This window comes from Bos taurus, chromosome 14 (assembly GCF_002263795.3).
Source record: "Bos taurus isolate L1 Dominette 01449 registration number 42190680 breed Hereford chromosome 14, ARS-UCD2.0, whole genome shotgun sequence".
NCBI lineage: Eukaryota > Metazoa > Chordata > Mammalia > Artiodactyla > Bovidae > Bos > Bos taurus.
The window spans coordinates 30,682,803-30,695,216 of record NC_037341.1 but is presented as its reverse complement, the minus strand read 5'-3'; the positions used below and the strand labels follow the sequence as shown (position 1 = coordinate 30,695,216).

The window sequence follows — 12,414 nt, the reverse complement described above, 5'->3', positions numbered from 1 at the left end:
ATTTGATAGTAAGTTGGGATTTCAGCAATTGAATGTAAATATCTCCTTTGAAGCCTTACTTAAAATACATTTCTCAGTTTCATTGTTGCCTATTCAATTCAAATTAAACTCTGCATTTTAAGACAATGTAATGCTAACTTGATGCAGACTGTGAAAATAAACTTATTTAAAATCTTTTCTCCACTGAAATTAAAATATACTTTTAAAAACATAATGAGTAAAAATCTGCTAGAAAAAAATCCTCTAGATGCTATGGAGTTTGATTATTATTAGAGAACAACTATTAGTACATTCATTCATTAGAGTCCTGCTTACACTTCTTTAATAACTGTGATTATTTAAATAAAACTTCTCTCTATGGAGGGTGCTTATCACACTAAGATATTTTTCAAGCTTATGCCTATGAACTATTGAGTTTTCTCTGGGAAATTTAATAAACATTTTTATAAATGGATATTTCTTTGCAAGGTGCCAGGTTTAGCTGTGGCAAAAAAATTTTTTTTTGTCTTATTGGAACAACAAGAAGTCTCTAATTAGTGGATTTTATCTTTGTTTTCATCTACTTATTGTTATCAGTCTTGACCAGTCATAAGATTGGAAAAAAGTCTATGGAACAATTTTCACTACCATTTTTTTTTAACAAGACAAAGAAAGGAGACCACAACTGGATAACAGTCTACCTTTGGTAGAGGGCAAGGGTATCCTTAATCGTATTTCAAATTTCTTTGATACTGACAGGCTTTAAAGAAATTGTCTATTACTCCAGTAACTAAAATTTAGGAAAAGACATAAACTGGATCTTAGAAAACACTGAGATTATCTTTCTCTAAGTTACTAATTTTATTGCCCCAAATAGGAAACATTACTGATTTGTTGTTGAAACTAAGTTAAGAATTGCAGAAAAGCAGCTGAAGACAAAATTCTGCATGTGTCCATGAGGGCTGAAAAGGCATAGCATGCTTCTGCTTGGTAGTTGGCTGTTAAAGACTGGGGTGGTCCCTTGGCTGGTCCTAAAGAATGAGTCACTCTCATGGCAGGAAATAGTCCTTGGTTAGTTACTCTATCTGTTCTACTCCCAATCAGCTTCTTGGTGAATTTCTGCTTAGGCTCCTTTTTCATCCCTTACAACTGTTAGGATGTGACCTTTTCTCCTAAGAGGTGAAATCAGTTTTTGTGGCACTATAATTCATGTGACATTCTGGGGACATGTTGAACTTACAGTGAGCTCCTGCTGTTCACTGTGGACAATGGACTTGGTAAGGATTAAGATGTCTGTAGGAACCGAAAACTTTTTGTCATTTTTAATTATTAAGAAATAGTGTTATTTTAAACATCAATACAATTATTTTTTTCCTTCTGGGAACCACACTGTTCTTTAGACTCTTTTTTGCAATGTATTAGAATCTTTCGAAGATTTCAACTTAATTCTATTTGATGAACTCAGACCATCCTAATATCCTATTTGCGTTACCATTTTTAGCTTTGGCACATAATTTTATTTCAAAAAGAAAGACATTATAAATAGCATTCAGCTGACATAATTAGAACTGCGGTTGTTCAGTTGCTCAGTCATGTCCAGCTCTTTTGCGACCCCAGGGACTGCTGCCCACCAGGCTCCTCTGTCCATGGGATTCTTCAGGCAAGAACACTGGAGTGGGCTGCCGATCCTTCTCCAGATAATTAGAACTACATGTTACCAGTTTCAAGAGCAAAGCAACCATCTGCATCAGTCTTCCTCTCACATGCTTTGACTTTGTCCAAATGCATTGCCAAATGTGGAAACTGAAACTGCGGCTAGACACAAAATGTATTATTACCTTGGGAATAAGTATGAGAATGACTCGGGCACTGGCATCTAGGGAATCAGAAAAAGAAAAAAGAGAGTGAAACCAGAAAATCTGAAGCTAGGAAGTTTTAAAGTAACATACATTGCATTCTAGTTTTAAGATGCTTTCAAAGTAGCGGCTATTGACAAACACTGCACAATAGAAAAAGCCAGAAATCACTATGGACAAAAAGCCAACTCAGGGTCTTTCCAGCATTGTAGTTATTCTTCTGCGAATTATTCAGCAGCAGTTAATGACGTGGGGAACTGAGATGAGTGCTCCTGGGCTACAATAAAGTTTAAGATGAGGTCTCACTTCTTACTAGGTTAGGAGCCTTGGCCAAATTGACCCAGTGTTAAGGACTCGCACCTCAGACCCTACTTCTCTCCTCCTGAACTTTCCTTGTATTTTCCCATTGTCTTCAGGGTGTTCAAACAGGCTCTGGGCTGCTTCCTCTGGAAGCCCTCAGTGGCCGGTAGGCCCCCTCTGGTCACCACGTGGCGCCTCCGGCCTTTCTCGGCTCCAGGATTTCCTGCTCTCCGTGTCCCCCTAAACCGAGATCACACCTGTCACCTTCTTCTCCCCAATCCCTCACCTCAGTCCGCTCCTCTACAGATATCCCATGTGTTCCTCTTTCTAGAGGTTCCCTCCCTTGACTTCCACATCTTGGTCGCCTCCTAGTCCTTGGTCAGTCCCATCTCTGGCTTCCTCTTCTGTTTACCACCATCCGATTGAGCCTCGCAAAAGGATTTGTGTTTCTATTGCCCACGGGACCCTGTCTTGGTGGGTCCCGCAGGTAAGCGCGTGCATACCCCCCACCCCACCAACCCTGACCCCCGCCTGCAAACTTGGACTGAAAACCTCTGAGAAGGGAGAGGGCAGAAGGGAAAGGGGAAGGAAGGAAAAGCGTTAAACTCAATGATGGTCAAGATCTCAAAAACTCAATTAAGTGAACACAGGCATGGTCGGGTGTGAGTCGCCAGCGTGAGTCAAGGTTGCCATCTGGTGGGCGCGGCGGAAAGCGCCACGTGTAAGGGTTTCTTCTGGAGCATCCCGGAGGGCCTGAGCCATCTGCAGGCTCCCGCGGAGAAAACCGAATAATGCAGGGTCCCAGAGTTGTCCTTCACTTGGCATTACCTTCTAGGTCCTTCGCTGCTTTATGCCCCTCCAGGACAAGAAGAGGGGCTCAAAGGGAAGGAAAATTCGACACTGTGGGAGGACACTCCGCTTCTCTTTTTGTTATATAATTTCCAAGCTCTCAGGCTATCTCAATTCATCATTTCTACTCCTCAGTTGTAGTCTGAATTCCACCCCCTCTTGCCTTCTTTGGACCTCCATCTGTCCCCTATGTCCCATCCTTCCCCTTACTTGATCCTTGTCATCATAATTAAGAGTTTCATGCTTAAAACTCTCACCCTCCTCTCCCCTCTGGCTTGCTCACCCTCTGGTTTCTCTCTTCCTCACCCACATCCTGTTGACTTCATTTCCTTGGCCTCCTGAACTCTGCAAAGTTACAGCCAGGCTCTCATCTACACACCTTCTGGGTCTGGCACAATAATTTTGACTTCCTTCCTGGTATCACTGATAAACTGACCATATCTTAGCAAAGGCCAACCTCTCCCCTGCACACTAAATCTCAGCTCTGCTCAGCTTCTCAAAACATCACTACCAACAGTTCTTCCTTTGCTCTCCTGCATCATCAACCCCCTCACCCACTACCCCCTCCCCCCACCCCAACCCAGTTTGGGATTGACATGTACACACTGCTGTATTTAAAAATGATAACCAACAAGGACTTAACGTATAGCAAGTACATAGAACTCTGCTCAATGTTATGTGGCAACCTGGATGGAAGGGGAGTTTGGGGGAGAATGTATGCATGTATATGTGTGGCTGAGTCCCTTGCGGTTCACCTCTGTCTTCACATCCCTCCCTCTCTCCTGCACCCTCTGTCCTCTGCGTTCTGCACAGACCCCTTTCACCCGTGCATGTGCTCAGTGGCTAAGTCATGTCCGACTCTTCGTGACTCCATGGACTGGTCCTTGGGATGTTTCCAAGCAAAAATACTGCAGCAGGTTGCCATTTCCTTCTTCAGGGGATCTTCCCCACCCAGGGATCAAACCCGGCTCTCTTGTGTCAGCATTGGCAGAGATTTCTTTACCACTGTGCCACCTGGGAAGCCCCAACATAAGGACATTGCATTGGCCAGGAATCAGAACCCAGACCTCCCACGTGGAAGGGAAGAATGCTACCACTGAACCAATACCTAACTTCACTGCTATCCCCTCATGCAAGTCTCTGCTAACTTTAAACTGATCCAAAGCCTCTTGTCCTTGTATCCCCAGCACCTAGAATAGTTTCTGATGCATTACCATACACTCAGTATGTGCTGGTTGGATACATGCATTTGTCTTGGTCACTGTGCCAAGCTGTCCTCTGTCTGCCTCGACTGGGACCTGGAGCTCTCCTCTCTCGACCTTAGTTTCAACGGTAGATCAGACGAAGTACAAGCGGCTGCTTTTGGCTCCTTGGCTACTTGGCACACTGACAGCGGAGTCCAGGCCGCCGCGCTCTGCGGTACCGCGTCCCGGAAAAAGATCCGAGGAAGAACGCGCGGGCCCGGGCGGGTCGCTCCCCGGGGGCTGCGTGGGCTCGGCCGCACCCTCGGGTCCCCTGCCTGCCCGCCGCCCGTCCGGCCCCGCACTCACGCTGCGCGTTGCAGAAGCCTCAGCAAGTGCACTACCCGAGAGCGAGCGGCGGCCATGGCTGAGCCGAGTCTTCCTCCCCCCCGGCGACGCCCCCTCCGCCGCCGGCCAATCTCGGCCTCCGCTTCTCCTCCGCCCTCCCCAGCCACAGCGCTTGGCGGCCGAACATTTTCCCACTAGTTGAAGCTACGGCTGCCCCAGCTGCAGTGTCTCATCGTCCACCTTTGAAATTGCCATACAGGTAACTGCTCTGTAGGGTTTTGATCTGCTCTCCTGTCTCTAGATAAAACGCTCTATTTCACAAGGCAAGGACGTGGGGGAGGGAGAAACAAGGGCAGCGCCCCCTCACCCCCTCCCTAAATCCTTTAAAATGCTCTTTTGCCTTAAGTGTATTTTCAGAATAAACTAACACAACTGCATTTAAATTTAACGGTAAATAAGAACTTTGCAAACAGCTCCCCCCCCTCCCCCGACTTTTTTTTTTAAACAAGACTAGTTAGAGAAGGAAATGGCAACCCACTCCAGTGTTCTTGCCTGGAGAATCCCAGGGATGGGGGAGCCTGGGCTGCCATCTATGGGGTCTCACAGAATCAGACATGACTGAAGCGACTTAGCAGCTAGATCAAGTCACAAAACAAAAGCCAGAAAAATTCCCAAACAAAACAAACAACAAAAAATCCCAGACAGCTGAGAAGAATTTAAAAGGTGTTAAATGCTCTATTAACGGTTTGGTTTGGAAGAAGCTGTTCAGGATACCATTATGCTTTCTTTTTTTAATCAATGGTTAAAACTTGCCATGGTTACATGAGAAGGGAGGGCTTACAGCACCAAGTGCTCCAGGCCCCAGTGGAAACGATGATCAGTGATGGCACAGTTCAGCTTTGTCAGAAGGTATGAGACAGTAAGTTGAACATGTGTTTTTAGTAACCTATTATGAAATTGGAATTAATCTCATCTTCATAGCAATTTCTAGAAGTAACATATAAAAATTGGACAATGGAAAAATGAAACAAACTCTCAATTTCCTATCAGGTGTCAGACCAAAAAGCAAGAGTAGGGTGGCTCCCCAGAGCTATAACAACAGCAGAAAAGCCCCCCCATTCTAGATCTGTATACTGTGAATCCTTTTCAGGAGGTATTTAGTTTTACAAAGACGAGTTACTGAAATCTGTTAGGGAAAGACATCCAGGATAACTGTAAATGTTTCACCTCCTAATTAGATCAGCTTAAGGCAATGGCACCCCACTCCAGTACTCTTGCCTGGAAAATCCCATGGACAGAGGAGCCTGGTGGGCTGCAGTCCATGCGGTCTCTAAGAGTCGGGGACGACTGAGCGACTTCACTTTCATTTTTTCCTTTCATGCATTGGAGAAGGAAATGGCAATCCACTCCAGTGTTCTTGCCTGGAGAATCCCAGGGACGGGGGAGCCTGGTGGGCTGCCATCTATGGGGTCACACAGAGTCGGACACGACTGAAGTGACTTAGCAGCAGCAGGTCAATTTGACAAATGAATCAAAAGATAGTAGTAATATTTCAAGTAAGGATTTTGTAGGTTTCTTTCTCTCTTCCCCAAACAGATCCCACTTGAAGCTTTAAAAAAAAAAACCTGCGATATAAATACTGATAAAGATTTAAGTATAAAATTAGGATTAGGACTTCCCTGGTGGTCCAGTGGCCAGGATTCCACACTCCCAATACAGGGGGCCTGGGTTTGATCCCTAGTCTGGGAACTAGATCCCACATACTGCAACTAAGACCCAGCACAGCCAAATAAACAAACATTAAAAAAAAAAATTACGATTGAGGATTATTACCATTATTTAGTGAAGCCCAAATTTATCATTTACAGCAAATTAATGTTTTCAGTGTTGAAAAGCATCAAATTTTATTTTTGAAGGAGACACACTTTCAGTATTATATCTGACACCAAAAGCAGGATGAGTTTTTCTAATAAAAGTTGTCTTGCTGAAATCATAATTTAGCTGCTATGTTTTCTAGAAAGTAAATGAAAATAATCTGTACCAGGTATCCAGGTCATTGGTTTTACTTAAAATGTAACCTTTCTGTTCCCACATGCTTTAGTAAATACACAAACTTGTCATCAAAATGATGCAAAAACCAGCTATTAAGTCTCTCCCTTAAACCCCATCCAAAGTTTAAAGAGAGAAAAAAAGGCTGTTTAAAACTCATTCCTAGTTTTCACAGATTCTTTCCCTAATTCAGATGTCCTTAAATACAACCTTTAATCTCCAGCCAGAGTTTTGGTTTTGGGAAATACATTAATGTGTCCAGTCCAATATTTACATATCATCTTCAGAGGAGGGTAATCCTGGCCCTTTAACCTCAAGCTCAATGAAGGCAGTGGCCAAATCTTGTGCATCTGGGTACTGTATCTAGAACTTAGCATTAAGTACAGTTCTTGGTTTAGGAGAAGGTCCAAGGATGAAATTTACTTCCTCCTCTTTCCTCCTTGGTGTTGCCCCCCTTTTCTCTTGCCACTCAGGCCGGGAGGCCCGGAATTCATCTTGCCTCCCAGACCCCCTTTCCTCTTCCCTCCTTGGCTGGGAGTGCCCCCTTTCCTCTTACTCCCGGGACCCTGTCGGCCCCCCTTTCTCTTGCCCTTCTGACTCATTTTCCTCCGCTTAGCCGCCTCCTCCTGGTCCTCCTCTCTCATCTGCTTATTGGTGGCCCTCGTAATGTCCATCTGAGGCTTTTTGCTGTTCATCACTCGCAGCATCTCCAACTGGCTCTTTCTCTCGGCCGCAAAGTCCCCGAAAAGAGGCTGAAACTTCCTCTTCTTGCCAGAGCCCCTGGGCGCCTTCTCCTTGGGCAGACGCTCCTGGAAGCGCCCCACAGAGGCAGTGGAGACCTTGGCCACTTGCATGGCGCGGCCCAGCTCCTCCTTACTCTGGTGTCCAGTAGGGTGCATGCCGGCCGCGCTGGGCAGCTGCATCTTGTGCGCGCGGGCCAGGTTACGCAGCCGGTTCAGTTCGTTTTTGGCCACCCGTTCCTTCTTAGCCTGAATCCGCTTGGCGAACTGGTCCTCCATGGGGTCGGCATTGCCCGGCACCTCGATCAGCCACTCCTTGGTGTCGTCGCGGGCGCGCTGGTAGCCCCAGCGGCGGCGCCACTGGCCGCTCACTTCGTCCCACACCAGATTGGTCTTCTTCTTGGGACGGATACCCTTGAGGCGCGCAAACTGCTGCCAGCGAGTAAGCGGCCGCGGCCTGGGCACCGGCTTCTCGCGCGGCAGACGAGTGCTGGGTTCCGGCAGCCTTGCCACCAGCGCCTCCTCCACGCGCTCGGTAGGCAGCTGCCACAGCTGGTTGATGAGCAGCTGCGTGTTGTCCCGCGCCAGGGCCCTCAGCTCGGCCTCCTGTGTGGGTCCCGCGTGCCGCAGCCCGGTCGGGGGGTTCCGGTCAGAGGCCAGCAAATTACCCAGGTCGAACTCCAGCTCCAATTCCTTCAGCACCGTGATGCGCTGCAACTTCTCTGCCTCGTCCCGCTCCGCCTTTGCCAGCAGCTCTTCCACGCTCTGGCCCTCCATGGCTCTGGTTCGGATCGCTGCCTCTGGGAGACAGTTCCAGTCACGTCTCCTCCCACACGGGTTAAAGCCGCGCACCACAAACACGTGCGACTTCCCGGACGCTCGACCCGGAAGAGAAAGTTCCGCTTCCGGGGCACCCGGAAGGGGCTCAAGGAGCCAGCTACCCGAGGAACGGCCGGCAGAGGGTGGTGTTAGAGAGCAGATGAGATTAGAGGCGGCCTTTGGGGTGGAGGCCGGAGGTAGGCGGAGCCGAATCTACGAATTCCGACGCCTGATTGGGACCTTGGCTCCCAGGATGCACCTGCGGGAGGGAGTGGTCCTGTGCGAGCTGGGCAAGTTTGGGGGCCGCGGATTAAGGGGGTCCCGGAGCGACTGTTAGTTTTAGTGTGTGTAGAAAGTCAGTTCTCAAGATGTTTAGCCAGTCATTTTCACCAGAGCCCTGACATCTGTTCATGGTGTGCCCCTGGGTGTGGGCACTTCACCCGGGGATGTACAGAAAGCTAAGTGGAGAGGGAGACTTGGTTTTCTTTGGGAGCGAGCGGGCCTGGAGGCTAGTCCGCCCTGAAGGGGCGCGGCTGTGCCCCCATCCCGGCGATCTGGTCCCCGGAATCCGGGGCCACTTCCTCTCCTGGCTGATGGCAGAAGAGCGCGGGGCTCAGCTGTTAAACCGCCTGGGTTCCGACCTTGACCGCTCTGGTGTTGTGACCTTCGGCTGTGTAACTTGTTTGTGCCTATTTTTAAACCTGTAAGATGGGATTGCAAATATTCCCTCCCAGGTCTGCCGTGAAGATAAATGAGTTAATATGCTCCCAGGGGAGCTTACACTGGGGTCTTGAACATATGAGTGCTCAATAAATGTGAGCTAAATACGAATTATTATTTAATTCTCATCATGGCTCTGGGAACTCTGCTGAAAAGGCAGTCTTATACAGTGATTAAATACCAGGTTCTTGAATCAAGCTACCTAGAATAAGATCTGGGTTTCTTGTACCCACATTGGTCAGGTTGTTTAACTTAAGTCCTATTCATAAGTTGATGAACATGAAGCATTAGTTCCTGGTACATTGTAAGCATTCAGTAAGTGTTGGCTATTGTTATTCACTATATTCCACTGATGACAGAAGCAGGCTTAGAGAAGTAAAATGACTTGTCTAAGGTTATACAGCCAGGAAGTGTGGGAGCAGGAGAGATCTAAACTCTGGCTCTAAGACTACATACATATTCTCTGCAATGTGTTCCAGATTCTTGATACTCGAAAAGTGTGATCTGTTGACCAGCAGTACAGTATCATCTGGGAGCTTGTTAGAAATGAAGAATCTCTGGCCTTAGCCTAGATGTTATGACTCAGAACCTTCATTTTAACAAAATATCTTAGTGATGAATGGAAATGAAAGTGGTTAGTTGCTCAGTGATCTCCAACTCTTTGCGACTCCATGGACCTCTGTCCATGGAATTCTCCAGGCAAGAATACTGGAGTGGGTTGCCATTCCCTTCTCCAGGGGATCTTCCCAACCCAGGGATCGAACTAGGGCCTGGGTTTGCACAGCAGGCAGCTTCTTTACCATCTGAGCCTCCGGGGAAGCCATGAAAGTCAAAGTGTTAGTCGCTCAGTTGAATCCAATTCTTTGAGACCCCATGGACTGTAGCCTGCTGGGCTTCTCTGTTCATAGAATTCTCCAAGGAAGAATACTGGAGTGGGTTGCCATTTCCTTCTCCAGGGGAACTTCTCGACCTAGGGATTGAACCCAGGTCTCCTGCATTACAGGCACCTTCTTTACCATCTGAGCCACCAGGGAAGCCATAGGTGTAGTCAATTGTGGGAGGCACTGCTGATTGTGTGGTTGACAGGTTTTGTTTTCCTTTAATGGGAAGTTGGGAGTAGGTTAGGTTGGGAAGATCCCCTGGAGAAGGGAAAGTCCAGTATTCTGGCCTAAAGAATTCCACAGACTGTATAGTCCCTGGGGTTGCAAAGAGTTGGACACGACTGAGTGACTTTCACTTCACTGGGAGTAGTGAAGAAGGGGTTAGCTGAAGAATTAACCCATAGAAATGGACATTATAGCCATTAGGAAATAGATTCACTTGAGTGTCTGCTAAAGAGGGCTTTAGACACATACCTGTCACACTTGCTCCCTAAGATTGGGCTCTTCTTGAGCTGATTGACTTATCTCAGTTCTGCTCTGTTCATTCACTCAGCAAACATTTTGTGACCGCAATTTATGCCTCAGGAATTTGGCTCTAATATTCTTTCTTCCTCTTTTTTAAAAGCATTTTAGGATTTGCTGGGGGATTTTCTGAATGTTTGCCTTAACACTCAACACTAAGTCCTTAATACCAATCATCCCATGGGGCTGAGGCCAGGTCATAGGTCTTATTAGGTAACCTTCTTGGACCTTAAAGCTCTTGGGGTTTGCCGTAGGAGAGCGTTGAGGACACTGATATAACTATTCTGGGCTTGGCTTAGATTCATTCATTCATTTAACAAACATTTGAATGACTACCATGTTTGAGACACTAGATGCAAAGATTAATGAGACCTTATGGAACAGTGGAGAAGAAAGAAAGGTTAAGAGAAATTTACAATATGGCATGATTAAGCCTTTAACAGGAAGTACAGCTATGTAGAATTGAGCTCTTTTGTCAGTCTTTTGAGTTAGGGAAAAAAGAGCAGGTGTAGATAGACGTTGAATGGTATGAATTCTCACTGGATGAAATGCTATTTGGTTTGAATCATATAGGTCAACTCTTCATTGAACTTGAATTGTTTAATGTTTATAATCCAAGTAAATTTTAATTTCCTTGATGACTGGAAACTGATTTTTACTTTCACTTTGCTGAGCCTAGCACTGGATATATAACAGGTGTCCAATGCACACTTGTTTGAAAGAATAAGTCTAGTTTCTAAATTAAAAAGGGATTAATGTTGGCTGTTCTAGTCAAGGTAAGCAAAACTAGTAAGACCAGGATTTGGAGCTTTAAGGAATATTAATCTTATTGAGGCAGCTTGCATTTGGATCATGTTTATGCTGGGCAAGACTGTGCAGTGTTAAGAAAGAGAGAGCCTACCAGGGATGTGCAGATATACATGAATATGCTATAATAGTATGGCAAAGGGTTGTACATATTGTCTTTTCCTCTTACTGGTTTTCCCCTTTGTCTTTGCTTCTTTATCCCATAATGCAGCTAGATCCCAAGTTCAGTCCTCAGACCCCTCTTCTTTTCTCTATATACCGACTCTCAGTGCCATTTCATCCACTTTCATTGTGTCAGCCGCTACCGCTGTGCAGATGATTCTTAGAGGTACATCTTTTCCTCTTTCCTTCTCAGAGCTCTAGACTCTAATCTCTGATCACCTGCTGGGCCCTTCCACCATAGTCTGAATTCAGTATGTCTAAGACTACATAACCCATCATCTTCCTGAAAATGTGCTTCCATCTTCCATCCAACTACCTTTTTTCCCCTCTCCAACAAATGTTTATAGAAGGCTTTTATGGCCAAAACACTGTTCTGAGCTTTGGAAATGCAACGATGAGTAAAACCAGGCTCACTAATGTAATCATCTGCTCTGGTCTAGTAAGGCTTGACACTACGATATCATCCTTGGCCTCTCTCTTCCCATCTCTAAATTCAGCCAGTCTGTTGGGCTTCCCTGGTGGTCCAGTGGTTAAGAATCTGCCTTGCAATTCAAGGGACACAGATTCGATCCTCGGTCAGGGAAGATCCCACATGTGGCAGAGGAACTAAGCCCCTGTGCCGCAACTACTGAGCCCAAGCTCTAGAGCCTGTGAGCTGCAACTGGAGCCCGTGCTCTGCAACAAGAGAAGCCACTCTAATGAGAAACTCGAGGACCACAAAGAAAAGCAGCCCTCACTCTGCAGTGGAAGAAGCCCGAGCACAGCAGTGAAGACCCACCACAGCCAAAAAAAATAAAATAAAATAAATCCAGTCAGTCTATTAAAATTTGTCTCTGTATTATTCCTTTGTCATCCTCACGACCATGACCTTACCCTAGACTGGAACTCTTCCATTTCTCCAGGTACTTTCTCCACTTTGCTCTCTGCTCTGGCTTCCACATATGACCAGCAGGAGGCAGTGACAGATCAGAAGTGAAGAGAGAAGGATGAAGGCATGTTTGTCCCTTGCATGCTCAGTCCTGTCCGAATCTTTGAGACCTCATGGACTATGTATAGCCTGCCTCTGTCCATGGAATTTCCCAGGCGAGCTGGCAACAATGCGATTTGAACCCACGCCCCCAAAGAGACTGGAGCCTTAACCCAGTACCTTAGACCGCTCAGCCACGCTACCCTGCTTGTCCCTAGCCCTCTGCAGACTGGT

At 46.5% G+C, this 12,414-nt stretch overlaps 2 protein-coding genes across 2 annotated transcripts in view; both read right to left on the bottom strand.

Annotated features, from left to right (window-relative positions):
- Window positions 1-4,598, bottom strand: part of ADHFE1 (alcohol dehydrogenase iron containing 1) — a 32,981-nt gene extending 28,383 nt beyond the window's left edge. Inside the window, exons 1-2 of the mRNA NM_001101887.1 lie at window positions 4,535-4,598; window positions 1,818-1,855 (exon numbers count right to left, since the gene is read on the bottom strand). Of these exons, the coding sequence (NP_001095357.1) occupies window positions 1,818-1,855; window positions 4,535-4,590 (94 nt within the window). The 5' untranslated portion in view covers window positions 4,591-4,598. The remainder of the gene's footprint in view (window positions 1-1,817; window positions 1,856-4,534) is intronic.
- A 1,793-nt stretch (window positions 4,599-6,391) lies between these two features.
- On the bottom strand, window positions 6,392-8,157 carry RRS1 (ribosome biogenesis regulator 1 homolog). Its single transcript, NM_001075481.2, is given in 1 exon segment — window positions 6,392-8,157. A coding segment is annotated over 1 exon segment (1,098 nt). The 5' UTR covers window positions 8,080-8,157; the 3' UTR covers window positions 6,392-6,981.
- Between the last annotated feature and the right edge of the window lie 4,257 nt (window positions 8,158-12,414).